The 18801-nt window shown below is 36.0% G+C and overlaps 1 protein-coding gene across 4 annotated transcripts; it reads right to left on the reverse strand.

The window, feature by feature from the left end:
• Window positions 1–6: 6 nt before the first annotated feature.
• LOC130817458 (polynucleotide 3'-phosphatase ZDP) lies at window positions 7–16185 on the reverse strand. 4 transcript variants are annotated; one of them, XM_057683170.1, is made up of 12 exons: window positions 15693–16185; window positions 15555–15602; window positions 14892–14957; window positions 13025–13084; window positions 7378–7440; window positions 6395–6451; window positions 5762–5838; window positions 4982–5063; window positions 4710–4826; window positions 2431–2543; window positions 2248–2294; window positions 7–432 (listed from the first exon to the last, which is right to left on the reverse strand). In XM_057683170.1, exons 1-11 carry the CDS (start codon window positions 16083–16085, stop codon window positions 2279–2281), a joined length of 1092 nt encoding a protein of 363 aa, XP_057539153.1. In that variant the 5' UTR covers window positions 16086–16185; the 3' UTR covers window positions 7–432; window positions 2248–2278. The 4 variants fall into 4 exon arrangements, with proteins under 4 accessions (XP_057539153.1, XP_057539152.1, XP_057539151.1 ...); XM_057683168.1 differs by having other exon boundaries at window positions 12–432; window positions 2248–2317; XM_057683169.1 differs by lacking the exon at window positions 13025–13084 and having other exon boundaries at window positions 8–432; window positions 2248–2317.
• Window positions 16186–18801: the final 2616 nt, after the last annotated feature.

An 18801-nucleotide genomic window follows, 5' to 3' on the forward strand; every position in this document is an offset into this window, starting at 1 on the left:
TCAATTATCGACATCCCTCGTCTATTTTTCTGGTTCCGCCCCTGACGCAAACAGATTCTTCAACGATACATTCTTTACTTGCAAAATAACAAAAGCCAAGTAAAAGCACAAACTACAACAGATCGATATTGTTGGAAAAGTGCAGTAGCAATTGTCCATCCGAGTTAAAAATTGAAACTGCAGCTTTGGTTGTGCTGGATTAGCAAGAAACATGATAATCAACAGAGGAAGAGAAAATTACTGACTCGACATTGATGATCTATGTTTCCAATGTACAAGTGAAAATCAGGAATCAAGATGACCATCGGAAAATTGCAATAACCGTCAGAAACAGACAGCAGCATTGGATAGTCAGTTACTATATATGCGTAGATCAGTGCATATTCACTGAGGGAAGAACTCCTCTGGAAGACAAAACTTCAACCCGATGCCCTGCAGCAAAATATGGTCAATTCATTTGCATTGGTAAGACAACTGTATAGCGCAACCAACTTTTTCATATGCATCAAATGGCTAAAAGTGTTTCAAGACAGTAGCTGAAAACCCTGTAATTCAACTCGATATAGCATAAATCTATTCTCGAGGAAATTTAGGAGGTTCAGTTGTTCAAGGAGTTCAGTTGCAACACACCGAGCGAAATTTCTAAATCTCTAAAATCCATCATAGAAATTCGAATCAAACTGTAACTTTGAGGTCTCATTACGAATTCCTCCTAGAATCACAAAGTACAAAGCCCCTTAACCGTGTATGATCATAACTGAGACTGAGAGTTAATATGACACTTCCTCACGGCTCACATAACTGTCCAATATCCAATAATCACTTTTTACCTCCTTCCAATAAGGTTGCATTCTTAAGTTGGTATTGAATACTGGATAGTGTGAATAGAGAGAAAAGTAAGGGAGAAAACTCATTGACACAATCCAAATTGGCAATAGGGCCAAACTTAAAGTACAAAAGGAGTATATCTGACTTTTGGATTTTGCACAAACTGGCTACGTGTGGCATTCAGCATTCTGCCAAATGTCTCTAATTTAACTTCAGTGCATCCTATGATGATTGTATGGAACTATGGACGGTATGATCTTCAATTTTTACATCATCTTCAATAATACACCATTTAATCATAAGTTTAATTCTAAGTAACATACGCTAAAAGAGATCTTGAAAACTTCATCTGAATTCTCACTGCCATTGGTGCTGCTTAAAATTCAAATTCTACACCCATCCGCAAGAAATATGTTAATCCCCTGAATTTTTTTTGGTACATTCATTGCTCAGCCTAGTGGTTGAGGGTTCTTCCTTTGACAGTAGTTCAATTCTCACCAACTACATGAAGGATTAAGTCTCTTCCCCTTGTCTATAGGGGTTTCTAGCCAACCCATTTACCGAATCCAAAAAAAATGGAGCTATAATCAAGGTGAAGATGCTAGCTTAATGAATATGAGGGGAACTTTAGCGAGAAAGTACCTGTGTGGAGTACCTTATTATGAACTTAATGATGGATAATAGTTGAAAACATAGAGTTTAATTCTAACAAACAAATTTTCTTATTCATTAAAAAAAGAGAGAAAATAGTGCACAGTGTATTTGTCATAGTATGCAATCCAAAAAATAATTTTAGAAACCAATTATGAAATAGACTTACAAGCATACAAATCAATACAAAAAATTCACAAAAAACATAGGATGAACACATATTATGCCACAAGGTTTAATTTGAGTATTTGACAATTCTACAAAATTATAAAAAATATAATACGATTATAATTTAAGCATAAGAGCACCCTATATATAATTATATAACCTTGTCAATGTTCTGTTTTGATTAAATACATACTATCATGTTATAACTTGCAACCTTTGCACATGGCGGAATGGAACTTTCGTCATGTACAATTTTGCATTTGTTTCAATGTAAATTTTATAACATCTACAACTAAAAACAGCTTTTTCCAGAAAAAAGAAAAGGCAAGACACATCAGCTACTTCAAAATTTAATGGAGGCTCAATAAAGCGCATGTCGCAAAGATAAAGAAATGAGCAACGCACTAAATACAAAATTTTGTGTTATCATCCCAAAGTGTCTTTCATATATTTAGTTTAGAAGTGTCAAAGACATTAGAAGCAATATATCCAAAAAGATTTACATAAAATTGGAAAACAACAAACGAGTGGAAGACAATGGAAAATAAGTGCCAAATGGTTGCAATTATATAAACTCAACTAGGAAAGCTTCTATAATACCTCAGAAAATTTAATATCAGCATCACTGTGATCATTTTTTCTCCCAGCTGCATCACCAACATAAAAGGACCTGTCAATAGGACAGCTTAGAGCAGCTCGTAGATAAGAGAACGCAAAATGTTGATAGCAAATGTAATGCGACATTCTAATCAAGCTGAACTTGAATAAAGTAAAATAATTTACTTATCCATATCAACAGGAATCCCAGAATTGAAGTGTTGTTCCATAAGATGCCACATTCCAGTTTTGGGTTTACGGTATTGGTCTTTAGGTCCAAACCCACATGCTATGAATACCTGTAAACAATTGTCATTAAAGTATTCAATACATCTTGTACATCGTATAAAAAGTTAACTAATTATTGTATGTATGTCCACTCATTCAAATGAAATCTAATCACTCAACTTATCCGTGAAACCAAGGCCCTTTATGACGTCTTCATTTGGCATTCTATCTTTAAGTGTATGTCCACTCATTCATCTCAACATATGCATCCCGGCCACCATCTTCTTACAATTATCTCTATTGAAAGCCAAACATTCGAACCCATAAAGTGATACTTGTCTGATGACACTTTGATAGAATTTTCTCACTAATTTGATTGATACACTTTGATCACATAATATTCTGGTCGCATTTCTTATTTGATAGGAACTTTATAAACAATACCAAAGTTACAAGTCAATGTTTTGGGAGAACCCAAGAACTAATAAGCTCATAGGTGAAGAAGCAATATTTTGATGCAAACTGCTCTATAACACACACACACATAAATGTTTTGTCGGACAATTCTGTAAATACATGCCTTCAGTATACATCTCCTTAAGAGAAAATAAAAATCGATCTACTACAATCCTGGCTACGCTTTAACATATTTTGCCAACCACCAGGCCCCAGGCACTTAACTACTTCATACCAGTCCAAAAAGTTATACTCCTTCCTATTCAACGACTCAAGCTAGTAGTCTCCTTTAGTTTTTTGTCAATATTAACTTACTATTAATATGTATTTTATTCTTAAGATATACGTTAAAACACAGTTATTTGGGATCTTGTTTGATTCGTCTTAATGTAAAGATTATTGATATTAACTTTTTATTATTTTTAATTAAGATCAATTAGAGATATTAAGGGTTAAAATCACAAGTGTGAGAAACTAAATGGGATTACTAGCTTGAATAGGAGGGAGTACTTTATACCTACTGATTTTGCTGCAATCATGCGGCCTTGGCATGGATGATCCACGCAATAAAAAGTCCGTAAATGTTTACTTAACCTAATCAAGAATCAGTCTATCACTATCTAGATTTTCAATATCTCTTTTTTTTCATTTTTATAGCCCAAATGATTTCGAGCATTTGCATTTATGTAATCACAACCTTCAAAATATCAAGTTCTAAAGCATCTCAAAACTAATCTTCTTTTTAACTTCCCCTACTTAGCTTCTGTCACATCAGCCTAACGAAGCTAAATAAACGCCTTTGCTACGTCCAACAAAGTAGCCGACTATTCTTGTATCAAGATGGGCACGAGGCACCAGCCACAAAAAACAAAGAATCCCAATGTAGGGGAAATCGAACCCACTCAATAACATTAGCAAGTGGAATAGCTCAAAAAATTAGCAACCAAAGAAAAACATCACAGACAAGGTCGTAATTGCAGTTATGTCACTGTATCACAGAAGTGGCACATCAAAGATGTTATAACGAGCCTCGTGGTCATCGCAACAAGAAAATATCAGTAAAAGAAGATCCTTTGATAACTGTAATCTACAATTTTTATAATATTTTATACATTTTAGTTTAAAACTAGCTTGACTCTGTGCACATGCACGGATCTTGTGTAAAGTCAAAATTTAATTGAAATATATGATAATACTGTTCTGATTCAAACATATTTTGATAACTATTATTCACTTTCGATAAATACACTAAATTTATTTGCTTGATTAACTTTCACAATTTTATTGCAATTATATGGTGTTGATTGACAGATTAGTCTGTCATCAAATATTGGTACAAGATATCAGCTTATCTTATTCATGGAAATATTAAATATAATCTCTAACTTTTGATTAAAAAATAAATTTCCATAAGCATTTAGGCAGAAAGTTTTTGCATAAGAGCACAACATATGTCAATATTAATTTATATTTCAGTACATTAGTAATGATATTCCTTTTAAGAACCTTACATAGTCAAATAACAAATTACAATGTCCAATATGGTAATGTAACAACTTATAATAGATGTCATCGCATTGTTTTAAGTCACAAATTATGCAACGTGACTTTGCAGTTCAGAAGATTGCAAATCCAAAACAAGTCAACTGTTACTTATCAGAAAGACCTCTACTTTATTCCATGCTATCAACAGATGCAAATAATAGACTTTGTGAAGGAGTAAAATCCAACACCACAATCCTATGAAGCCAGCTAAAATTATTTACAGCTTTTTTTTTTACCTGAATTGGCACTTTCACAAGCTTGATAAAATTGTTGAGGCGCCCAATTTTTGAATCTACAGCCTTCTGTCTTTTATTTTTCCAGCGGTCAATGTTAGATTCATTGGTGAAAATTACCTGAATAATTACACCCATTATTAAATGTACCCAGACAAAAGGAAAGCTTCCTAAGTAAAATCATCTTGTATTCTACTTTTTCTATCTGGGGGTTGGGTGGAGGTGGGGAAAGGTAGGGAGTTATCGAGCAAAAGTGGAAGGAGAAAAGACCCAACTAGTTTGTAGCCATCATTGTACAGCTCTTGCAGTTTTCCAGGTATTGAAGGATACATGAGTTCCCAGGCATCTGCACCAGTCCTGAAAAAGGGCCAAAAAATGTACAACTTACTATCAACATATCAAAATAAACAAAACTAAGAATTACTTTCAAGTATGAAAAAGCAGAGGAACTAATTGACAACAGAATGAAGAAAAATCATGGCGAAGTAATAATATGAGAGCTTTCGTAACAGTGGATGATACATCTATATAGTCATGACATATTGACCAAGTGTACTACAGAAATATATTAGTAACAAAGATGATAGTGAATGGAATAATGAGGCAATAATAACAAAGAAATAATATTAGCCTGCATCCAGATAAGCTTTAGATCTTTTGACACGATAAGCTTTTGATACATCTAGAGAAACTATTCACTTTACATTGAAAAAAGTTGATAACATACAGTAACACTACATCACCAATCTTATCTTCATCAGTGTAAGAAAATAAATTGCATCAACCATAGAAAAGACTAAAAAGTCCAAATGGAATTTGTACTGTGCTTTTACGTGTGTTGTTTCAAACAAGTAAAATATTCTACGGTGCTTCAACATCCTGATTGAAGAGTTCCATTCTCCTTTTTACCTTTGTTAGAGATGAAGTGGGTGCTTTCATAATTTCGTTAACAAACAATCCATGCCATGTATTGTGATACTTTTGAATTCCAATCAAACAAATATTACAAGAATAAACTGTGCATACAGGACAGCAACTTTCAGAGCTTTACATGCCTCTTCACATCAGTTTTTGCAAGGCATCCATCAAAATCAAATGCTGCAATCTTACTTGTGTCCTCTAGGCCATCATCCTAAAGATAGGTACAAAAACCATAACAGAATCAATAACAAGTAAATGCATCAAATAATAAGTATCGATCAGTAAGATCAATTATGATCTAATAAATTTAGAAATCAGGTTATATTTGAAAGAAAATGGACGACCTCTTCCATCCCACGATCCATTGAATATTTGTAAAATGAAAACAAAAATTAAAATGACGAAGGATAATTGTTATAAAATGCCACATCTTACCCATCAGCAAAATGTATTAGCTGGTTCAAACTTTAAGCTAATACTCTCTCTGTCCCATAGCATTTGCTACATGGACAAAATTCGAGTAAAACAAGAAAATTGATAAAAGTGGATAAAAAGGTGATTTATGAGGAAGTGGGAGAAATGGGTGGATGAGACCAAACGATAATTTGAATGACTGGATGAGAAATAAAAGAATGTGGGCCTTTGAAAAAATAGAAATGTAGTAAATTCCATGAGACGCAATCAAATAGTAAATGAAACAAAACCCGTGGATTCTAATAACACACAACAGAAACATAGAAATTCCAAATTAAATAAGAATGTCTCACCTTTTCAAGGAAAATGACAGTATGGAATGCTCTCCATTTTGGCAACAAAACTGCATCCTGAGTCCAATAAGGCAAAGTGAGAATAATACTCTGTTGATGCTTAAGTGACCACCTCAAATAAAGTATAAATTTGGTATTTTCAAAAATATTGCTTCAAAAACTATGATGATAAGCGGCCATATCCATTGAAAAGGTCTTCAAACGGAAATGTTTGAGCACCTATACTTTAATAGTCAAATTTTAAGTTGCTCGTTCATGGCTTCATGCAGCTAGTAACAACCGACGTTACTTGAAGGCCACAAACCAGCTTGTCACAGAGTGTGCAGCTAATCAAGCAACAGAATTAACATAAAAACATAATAACATCACACAATTAGTTTTGAAAGATAAGAGGCGGACCAAAGCTGTAATACCCCAGATTTAGCTTGAAAAAGGATTGATAGACTACTCATATCAACAAGGTGCATCTTCTTTTCTAGGGAGCCCATTTTCTAAGAACTCCACAGTTACGCGTGCTTGGTGGGAAGCAATCTTAGGATGGGTGACCTCCTAGGAAGTGTTCCCAGGTGCGCACGAGTGAGGCCAAAGTGCGCTGGAAAGACTTGTGTTGATTTGTGGGGCCAGTCTATAGTCTCCATGAGTAGTCACCAGCGGTTCGAGGGGCCGGGGTGTTACAAAAGCACAAAGGAACCTATAGTGGTGGAGCCTTAAACTCCATGTGCCTCCATACACGAGGCGTCACCTTTAACATTTTTGGTGGGAACAATATATATCAACACTTTGCGTCTCTCCCCATGCTTCATAGAGGTGACTGATGTACCCCATGATATCACCTCAACCTAGCTAGTTTGAGGCGACTTCAAGTCACCTTGTATTGCCTCAAGTGCTCTATCAAATCTAAGGTCACAAAACTAAAAAAAAAAGACGAAGAGGAGAATCTATTAATAACATTTGATGCTAAAAAGCTTGAAAACAAATTTTACCATGTACATATTCTTTATCTCAGAAGCTTCAAGTGCGACCTTGGAATTGTCAGTCATGGAAAGCTACACATAATAGCGGTAAGTGAGGAAAAAATAAAATCAATACTGGGAAAATAGTCAGCCACCTACCCACATACAAAAGACTCAGTCTTAGTTCAGCACAACTTCGTAGATGTGATTTCCTAAGTCACATCCTAGAAATTTGACATTCAATGATAATACCAATGGAAACATGTAAAGAATCAACTATATCAGAGTATAAAGAAATCAGTAATGAACCTTCCAGAAACAATCCACACAAAATTGATTGAGTATATTGCTGTGAAAATCAGAGTAACAAAAGCATACCCCACTTCGAGAGGAGGCTCTCTCCAAAACAAACTTAATAACAAACTTTCTGATGCCCATTATAATCCATGCCTCAAGTATTTAAGCAAACAGAAATAACAAACTAATGACATCACTCACAAAAATAATGACATCATAAAATATTCAAAATATTAATTAACTAATTCTTAGCTGTCCTTTTCCTTGAGTATGTGAAAACGATCGGTGGTTTATTGGGCCGACCCTGTTGAGTCCTTGCATCACCCCCGCCACAGAGAGCCACCTTGTCCTCAAGGTGAAAATCAGGAAAGCGAGCATCCAGAGAAGCATAATCCTCCCAAGTGGCCTCAAAATCTGGCAGCCCTGACCATTTAACCAGCACCTCCGCAGTTGCAACTCCCCCATTAGATTCATTACGAACCCCCAATACCTCCTCTGGTTCAGCCACCAAGATCATATCCTCCGTAAGTTGAGTAGGAACAGTAGGGTTCACCTGAGCAGAACCAATGGCTTTCTTGAGTTGTGAAATGTGAAAAACCGGGTGTATCTTGGCTTTTGGAGGTAAGGCTAACTTATATGCCACCTTCCCCACTCTCTCCAATACTTCAAAGGGTCCAAAGTAACGAGCAGCCAGCTTTTCATGGAGCCTGGTAACCACCGATTTCTGGCGGTAAGGTTGTAATTTCAGGAACACACGATCCCCCACTGCAAATTCCATATCCCTTCTTTTAGCATCAGCCTGTTTTTTCATGATTTGCTGAGCCCGAAGTAAATGAGCCTTCAAATCATCGAGTATGGCATCCTGTTCCTGCAGCTGTTCTTCAAGAGATGAATTGGCAGTACTACCCTTCTCAAAACGGATCAATGCAGGAGGATCTCGCCCATATAGAGCTTTGAAAGGGGTACAAGATATTGAGTTGTGATGGGAAGTGTTATACCAGTATTCTGCCCAATCCAGCCATTTACTCCAACTCTTAGGCTTATCTCCAACGAAGCACCTTAGATATGTTTCAACTCCCTTATTCACCACTTCGCTCTGACCATCCGTTTGGGGGTGGTACGCTGTACTTCTTTTCAAGTGAGTGCCTTGAAGGCGAAATAACCCCTGCCAAAAGTAACTCATGAAGATTTTATCGCGATCCGAGACAATAGTGGAAGGAAAACCATGTAATCTGACAACCTCATGAATAAACACTGCTGCTACTCCTTGAGCCGTAAACGGATGCTTGAGAGGAATGAAATGAGCATATTTAGATAGGCGATCCACTACCACTAATATCGTATCGTAACCATGTGATTTTGGCAGCTTCTCAATGAAATCCATCGATAAGTCTTCCCAAACCTGAGAGGGGATGGGTAGAGGTTGTAGTAATCCTGCCGGGCTGAGGGTTGAGTGTTTGTTGCGCTGGCAAATAATGCAGGAGGATATATACTTAGAGACACAACGCCGCATTCCCGGCCAATACCATTCTCTAGCCAAACGTTGATAAGTTTTAAAATCCCCTGAATGACCACCAATGGCAGAGTCATGATATTCCGCCAATAATTTAGTGACCAGTTGCGAATTACCAGGAATAACCAACCTCCCTTTGTATTTAAGATTTCCATGCTCAATATTAAAGCCTTTAGGCACCGTTTCCCCTTGTTGAATGGCACGAACCAATCCCTGAATAAATGGGTCCGTGTGCAGTTACTGTTGATATTCTTCCCAATTGATCCCACCAGCTGAGATGAGAGCGTTGCAACCGAACTCGGGTTGTTCCTTACGTGACAAAGCATCGGCCACCTTGTTATGAGCCCCCGGTTTATACTGAATTTCAAATTCATACCCCAAGAGTTTACTCATCCATCTTTGATACTCCGTTCCCACTTCTTTCTGAGCCATGAGAAACCTGAGACTTTGTTGATCTGTGCGAATAATGAACTTTCTTCCCAAAAGATACTGGCGCCATTTCATTACTGACAGAACGATTGCCATTAACTCCTTCTCATATATTGATTTTTGCCGCGCTCGTTGCCCTAAGACTTTGCTGAAGAAGGCTAGGGGATGATCTAATTGCATAAGCACCGCTCCTAGCCCAAATCCAGAGGCGTCTGCTTCAATGACAAACAACTGATCAAAATCCGGTATGGCCAATACTGGCACCTGGGTCATAGCGCACTTCAAGGCTATAAAGGCTTGGGTGGCCTCCTCATTCCACTTGAATTGATCTTTCTTGAGTTGGGCAGTGAGGGGTGCTGCTATGGAGGCATAACCCTTCACAAATTTACGATAATAGCCCGTTAAACCCAAGAATCCTCGGAGTTCCCTAATGTTTGCAGGAATAGGCCATGAGGTCACTGCTGATACTTTTAATTGATGCACCGCCACTCCCGCTTGTGAAATAACATGTCCCAGGTATGCCACCTCCTTCTTCCCTATTTCACATTTCTTCCAATTGGCAAACAATTGATGACTAGAAAGTAACTCTAATACTTGTTGTAAATGCAGTATATGGGCATCCCAAGACTTGCTGTAAATCAAGATGTCATCGAAAAAGACCAAAACAAACTTCCTCAAGCAAGGTCGGAATACCTCATTCATGACTGCCTGGAATGTGGCAGGAGCGTTAGTCAATCCAAAAGGCATCACCAAGAATTCGTAGTGACCCTCGTGTGTACGGAAAGCTGTTTTGTGAATATCTTCGCATCTCATTCGTATCTGATGATATCCCGATTTTAGGTCTAGTTTACTGAACACCTCAGCCCCACTCAACTCATCCAATAATTCATCTATGACCGGAATAGGAAACTTGTTTGGGACAGTCGCCTTGTTGAGTGCCCGATAATCCACACAAAAACGCCACGACCCATCCTTCTTCTTCACCAACAAGACCGGACTGGAAAAAGGGCTCCTGGAAGGTTGGATTATACCAGCTGTCAACATATCTACAATTAAGGATTCTATCTCATTATTCTGTCCTTGAGGGTATCTATAAGGTCTCCGGCTAATAGGATCGGTACCCTCTTTGAGTACTATGACATGATCGTGAGTTCTCTTAGGAGGTAAACCCGAAGGCATGTTGAATACGTGTTTAAACTCCTGCAACACCATACGTAGTACTGAGGGGATTTGCCCCATATCCAACTCATCATTCTTCTGTTGGTCACTTGACAACTGGTTGAATTCCACTAAGTACCCTCCCCCCTCTTTCTGTAAGGTTCGTATCATGGCTTTCAATGAGATTTTTGTTCTCCCCAGTGAAGGATCCCCCTTAAGTGTTATATGTTCACTCCCCAGCTGAAACTTTAAGGTTTGGGTTTTCCAATTAGTCATTATGGTTCCCAATTTCTCGAGCCATTGAATCCCTAAAATAACATCAGAATTTCCCAAGGGAAGAGGGAGGAAATCCTCCATAATAGTCATACCTGGAAGCTGCAGACCCACCCCTTTGCACAGCCCAGTACCCCTTACTGACTCCCCTGTTCCCAACGACACACCAAAGGATTTTGTTGGGGAAAGTGGAACCCCCAATGTTTCAACAACTTCCCTTGAAACGAAATTGTGCGTAGCCCCCGGATCGATCATCACTACTACTTCCTTGCCTAGTATAAGACCCAGCATTTTCAAAGTTCGAGGGCTCGTGAAACCCATCACTGAGTTAAAGGATATTTCGGGTTGTATTTCTTCCACTAACTCCGTATGCGCCAACTCCTCGATTTGCATCTCTGTATTTAACTCTAACTCCTCTCCGTGTTCATCATCCTGCGAAATCAACACACTAAGTTCTTTTCGTCGACATCTATGGCCAACCATCCATTTATCGTCGCATCTAAAGCATAAACCCTTCTCTCTCTTCTGTTGGACCTCCCGTTCCGTCAATCTCCTTATTTCTCCAGGTTTGTGGTGTGTATTTGTGGAGGTGTAAGTTTTAATTTGGGGTGTAAATTGGTTCTGGGTGGAAATGGGGAGACTCGTGGAGTAAGAGGATGAGGGAAAAGTGTTTAGGGTTTTTGGGTTGTATTTTGAAAAAGGGGAAGTTTGGTATTGGGCTGAATGTTTGCGGGAAGGCCCAATTCATAATTTCTCTTCTATTTTTGCCGCCAATTCCATTGCATGGTCCAATGTAATTGGGCCTAATAATCTGATTTCGGCCCGTATCTCCTCCTTGAGGCCATTAATAAACTGACCCATTGCAATTTCTTCGGGAACACCTTCCAAAGGAGCCAAGAGTTCAATGAACCTTCTTCGATATTCGTTCACTTCCCCTACCTGACGATTACTCAACCATTGTTCATGGAGAGTGCCGGTGGAGGTAGATCGGAACTTCCTCAGGATTAACCCCTTCATTTCGCCCCAAGTGGTCATAGGATGACGCTTGTGCTCCCATTGATACCAAAATAGCGCGTCACCCTCCAGCGCCACCACCGCCGCCTCCAGCTTGTCCTCCTCTGAGAGCCGATAAAACTTAAAGAAGCGTTCAGCACGGAGGATCCATCCATCTGGGTTCTCTCCATTAAAGGCGGGCATGTCCAGCCTCTTAAACCGCCAGTTAGCACCGTTGCCTTGGTTCCCTCCCAATCCACCTTCATCAAAAATACGATTAGGAATGGGCGTACCTCTTGTTTGTGCCCTAGCATCCGATTCCCCTGACACTCCTTCGACACGCGAACGAAGGGCTCCCAACGTGTCACGCACCTCTCGCTGGAAGCGCTCCTGGTCATCGCGATTGTGCGCTACTCGCCCATCTAACTGTAGTGAAAAAGCCGCCAGTTCTCGCCGGAGATGTTCAGAAAGCTGTTGTTGTTGTTCAGCTCGAGAAGTGGCTAGGGCATTTGCAATCTCCTTAGCCACGATTGCACGCATTTCCGTCATCCCCTGCTCCAGTTGTTCGATTCTCTGAGTTACCGTTGATGGTGCCATCGACCTGTCCCTCGATCGACGATGCTCTGATACCAGGTTTGTAAAGAATCAACTATATCAGAGTATAAAGAAATCAGTAATGAACTTTCCAGAAACAATCCACACAAAATTGATTGAGTATATTGCTGTGAAAATCAGAGTAACAAAAGCATACCCCACTTCGAGAGGAGGCTCTCTCCAAAACAAACTTAATAACAAACTTTCTGATGCCCATTATAATCCATGCCTCAAGTATTTAAGCAAACAGAAATAACAAACTAATGACATCACTCACAAAAATAATGACATCATAAAATATTCAAAATATTAATTAACTAATTCTTAGCTGTCCTTTTCCTTGAGTATGTGAAAACGATCGGTAGTTTATTGGGCCGACCCTGTTGAGTCCTTGCTAAACAAAAACAACACTTTCCTTACCCACAACTTATTCGGATTTCCTTGCTCCTCTCCCACATCGACTTCATCTGCATCTCTCGACTGCACATAAAACACCAACAAACTTGTACAACTTCATCCGTTCAATGAGTAAATTATTTTAGCATTAAAGCTTTCACATGTACAACCAAAATTGAACTAACAGACTAAATAATTTTAGCATAAAAGCTTTCACATGTACTACCAAAATTGAACTAACAGATCATTAAGTGCACATAACATGCAATACGATATTCAAAATGACAATTCAAATTCTTTGCAGGTGTCTGAAACACAGCTTGAAAATTGTTTTTTGTCACAATTGCAGCAACAATCACGGTGATGTGGACAATGTGGTAACAATGATGATGCAACTGTTGTAGTAATGCTACACAACGGTCAAAACTACAAGATATCATATCACTTAAACATGTCTAAAATGCAGTTTTTACACCTATAAATGAGGTTAGCATCAAATTAGTAGATTCTGAAAAATTTACAAATTGGTCAATACTATAAAATTTGGCATTATTTTGACCCTATGTCCAAAATAAACACATCCACAAGTGCTACCTATTCCAATCTTAAGTTTCCTCATTTGAATCACGGCGTACCATCATACATAAAATTCAATAATGATGAAGTACATTCAAAGAATTGCTCGTAAAGTGATAGTAAAAGAAAGGTTCACGTTATTGTATATTGCCTGGAGATCGGTAAAGCTGGAAAACTGTCTAAATGGACTGAAGTCACAACATAAATTATTATCTCAGAGCAGAGGTTTAAGAGTCCAATCTTCACTGTGGCATTACATCCAGCAAAAATTTACAGTATCTTGGCATCTAATTCTAACAGACGCATAAGTTACAAACAATCCAAACAACTCCCTTTTTTCTTATCAACAACTCATTTGCATCATACATCACAGGACGGGAAATGAGGATGAAGAATCCAAGATGCATCCTCAGAAAAAATAAACATTAGAAGAGAATCTGAATTCTCAAGTACACAAAGTGTGCATAATACTAGGACAGAGCAATCCATAGGTAACAAATCCTATAAAATTTAGAAGTAAACTAGATATAGACAATGGTGACGAGGTTGTCCCAACAATGGTGACGAGGTTGTTACAACAATGTAAATTCAACTTGAGACCTCCATCTCCATGTGTACATGCAAAAATCCTTTACTACCTTAGGATCGACATTCAAAGTCAACAGATCTCAATTAAATAATCACTTTTTGATCTTTTCCTTTTTATATCCCTTATATCTTTGAGGTTACATGATGTTAATTCCAGCAACAGTAACCGTTGATGGTAAATCTTAATTTCGTCAAAAGCCTACTACTTTAATGGCTTCACTGAAACATTCGAATTAAGGCATATCAACATATGGTGAAGTAGCTTATATTAGGAGAACTGATCCTTTTGTGGCAATGGCAATGGCTTTATTGTAATATCCCATTCTATAAGTTTTGAAAATTATACTTATCGCCTTATCGAAATATATGAAGAATTAATTTGACTCATTTACATGGTCATCAATAATCATTACAAGAGTATGAGAAATGAGAACTCTTTAGGCATTTTCTGAAATTAGTCACATAGAGTTAGAAAATTACAGAACTTCCTTTTAAAACAAATGGTGTCAATTAGAAAATTACCAAGGGCAAAATTCATTTGATTTATGACATACATACCAATTTTGTTCTTGCTTTGATTTAGTAGTTTTACATTTAGGACCCCCAACAACTTTTATTCAGACCAAGCAACAATGAAGTAGGAATGTTGAAGTAATCAAACAACCACACATGCAGTCAATTTTCTTATACTTGTACGCCTTAATAAACAAAAGAATCGTCTTACTACCTTCCTTTTCTTAGCACTTTCATGTTTATCTCTCGCAGTTTCATCTTCATCTGCGATGTCTTTAACCTACATAAACAATAATGAGCCACTGGTTTACCAAACTTGTAAAAATAAGCACCCAAAATAAAATAAAATAAAATAATGAATGCTATTCTAACTTTTATATCCATAAACAAATCTATTTACATACTTAAGCATGTTGGAGAGCTTTCCAGCCCAGCTTGGCGCTCTTTGCCTTGGCTTATTTGACTATTAGGTTAAGATAGAGCTTACTATAGCCTAGAGTTTTGACAGAATCGATCTCGAGTAACTTCTTAGCCATCATGGGTCGTGTACAATAAAATCAAATGTGATTCTAACTTGAATATCCAAAAAAGAATCTATTTCTATACTTAAGCATGTTTGAGAGCTCGCTAGCCAAGCTTTGCAATCTTTGCCTTGACTTGTTTCACTATCAAGTTTAGCTAGAGCTCACTCCAGCCTAGTTTTGAACAAGTTGTCTGAATCATCTCGAGTAGCTTCCAAGCCATATTGGCTCGTGAACACTAAATTTAAAGAATATCTTAAAACCAAAGCTAAATTCGTAGACTTATATAGTCATGCCCCGGAAAATAAATCCAGAATACAAAATCTTCACACACAAAAAAAAAAATTAACTCAAACCTTGCAACGTTCCTCCACCACTTTCTTCACAGCTTCCTGATCATCGCTCTACATTTAGTACATTCAATTTGATAATTAATTCCACGAAAAAAAAAGCTCCAATAAAACAAGGCCAAAAAAAATTAAGAAAAGCAAAACCTTGAGAGAATCGAACCCTCGTATAGACTCGACGGACGAAATAGACTGAGAATCCAAGGATAAACACTGAAAATGATGCCATTTAGTCATTTCATATCCTCTCTGCTTATCCTTCGTAACAACACCAAACCTCAAGGTATTTGTAGCAATGGTTTCTGAACAAGTTTTGCAAGTAGAACGACCTGATTTCGCGTACTCTGCGATGAAAGATGACGCCATTATAGAAAGATAATACGATACTTGAAAGTTGATATAGATAAGTGAGGGTTTAAGATTAGGGTTTTTGAGAGAAATCAGAGAGCGATGGAAAGAGGCGATTGGAGGAGATGAAAATGGAGGACGAGGATGAAGAGGGAATAAGGTTGAATTCCGTGTAGTAATGGCGATTAACATTCAGCTCTGCAACCATGGATTTACGCCATGAAAAGGAAGGACTGGGAGGGAGGTAAGGACTTGTTATTTGATAATTCCTCACGGCTCCCGCCAAACCAAAGAAAACACCGTCTGGCGAGTATTTATTTTATTTTATTTTTTGAAAAAACTATCAAAATAATTCAATTTCTCAATTCTCATTATATTTAATCAAAAGTTAAAATTATGATAAGTATAATGTAATCTCTTACCTATAAAATAAGTCATTTTTACTTATAAAAAAAGTAAATATACAATTAAATTATAATAAAAAATTAAATAATTACAAAAATTAAAAAATAAATCAAGTAAGTTTATTTTTTGATTTTAACTTTTAATTTTTAATATTTTTAATTTTTTATTCGTGGTAATTAACTTGCAAAAATCAATTATTATTTTGGACTATAATATTTTTAGGTGAGTAATCTTAAAAGTGAGATTATTCATAATTAATCAAGTGTTAAAAATATATAGAAATATCAATAAAATGTTGAATTAATACGTAATTTTTTCTTATTTTTTTTCAAAATGACATGTTTTAAGGTTATCTGAATTGAACATTAGCAAACATGCATTCAAGTTAGAATGATTGTATAATAAGTCAGTGAAAAAAAAAGATAAATTTTAATAATTTTTTCTTTTATTTTTAAGTTAGAGAATTTCTAAAGGAAATGTGAAAGAGGATGATTACTATTGTAGGGTTGAAAATCAAAATGTGTCTGTAAAAATGATTCTCTTTTACAACTACCTTAAACCATGATCTCGCTATAGATTTTTTTCGTTTTGATTATTGTTTGTGGAAAAAATTGTTGAAGAACTAGTGAATGATAACCTCTTTTGTCTTTTGCAACAATTTTTTTATTTTTTATATCTCATTTAATTTGCTTTCTTTTTTTAAAAAAATAATTCTTGTATAACTTTCTTTAATTTACTTTCACACATTATTTACTCTTATATTATCATTCAAATATTTTTCCCTCTTATTATACAACAAGTTAACTATTCGTTAATGAAATTCGTATTAGTAAACTAGGGAATAAAGGAGTAAGTGTTTAAATTGTTGGAGCTTATATCTAAATATTTATATGTCATTATAATTAATTAAAACTGTCATTATGCTCTACTCAAAGTGATCTAATTAAAGTATAAGGATTTGGGTTTAAATGTATCAGTAGGTTATGGACCTTAAATGTGTAGAGACTCGTTTTATGACTAAGTCCTATGATGGACCGAATACCAGTCACAAGTTATTATATATATAGCAGTTATGGTCCTTAGATTATACATAATCCTCTTCTCCTGTCATCCCATTATTAGAGAGAATAAGAGTGATTACATTAAGGGTTGTCAATTTAGGGAATACGTGTTAATCTAGAAAATCTAATTGCTTTCGTTTTTCAAGATTATCTCCCGTATTATAGAATCAGGTATTCTTCAGTTTTGTCTTTTAAGTTTGTTCTTCTAATTCATCATAATCGATCTTGTTTATTTATAATGGTATTCACCATTGTTTTGTACCATCATAAATAGGTAAAATAAAGAAGAAATTAAGTATATGGACAAAAATATTCAAAAAAAGTGCATATGAATGAATTTTGTAGCAATTTCAATTTACATACATAAATGATTAACGAACCAGATTAATAGAAATTAAGTTACATAAATTATTAAAAAAAACGAGATTAATAGAAATGAAGTTTTAATATTTTTATGTTGAGTACAGATGATTAATCATGAGTGCAACATTCTATTAGACATGCTTAAGACCTGTCCCTGATTTTAACTTTGGGTCCAATTTAATTAGATATACAAGGTTTGAGTTTGGGTCTAAATTGTAACTTATTTTAAAATTATAATTAATCACGTTAAAATTATAACTGAGATAAAAGTAAAAACATGAAGTACCTCTTTAGTATAATAAATTATTTATTGTACTTTTAATATTATGTTTGAATAGAATTCTAGTAGGGAATTGTAGAATTAAAGAATTTATTATACTCACTTCAATTCAGACTTAATATCTTATTTGTTTTTTTACATATTTGTCAATATATTAATTCAAATTATATATTTGTAGTCATGTATAATTAAAAATTGTTATTAATAACCTTCACATCGAAACGAACAAATAAAATCCTACTTAACTGTATTAAAATTTTAGATTAAAAATTAAATATTATTTAAGACTAAAATATAAATAGTGCAACGTTAACTCTGAATCGGGGGTTGTAATAGTATACGGAGTAGTATTAAAAAAAAGGGAGTTATTATATTTCGCCACCCTTTTCATTTTATCGCCATCCCCTTTCCCACGAAATTACGTATTTGCCCCTGAAGTTTAAAAAATTACAAAATTGCCACTCCTTACAAATTTCTTATTTATAATAATAATAATAATAATAATAATAATTTATAGATTAATGTGGCCTATTAGCTCAGTTGGTTAGAGCGTTGTACTAATAACATAAATCGAACCTGTGACCTTTATGTTATTAGTACAACGCTCTAACCAACTGAGCTAATAGGCCACATTAATCTATAAGTTATTATTATTTGTATTAGTATTATTATTATTATTTTCCAAAAAGCAAAAAATAAAAAAATAAAAAAATTGAGTCGCCCAAAATTGGGCGACTGAACCGGGGTCCAGTCGCCCGGTTCTGGGCGGCTGAACCATGGTTAAATCGCCCAGTTCTGG

The sequence above is a fragment of the Amaranthus tricolor genome, chromosome 7, assembly GCF_026212465.1.
Source record: "Amaranthus tricolor cultivar Red isolate AtriRed21 chromosome 7, ASM2621246v1, whole genome shotgun sequence".
NCBI lineage: Eukaryota > Viridiplantae > Streptophyta > Magnoliopsida > Caryophyllales > Amaranthaceae > Amaranthus > Amaranthus tricolor.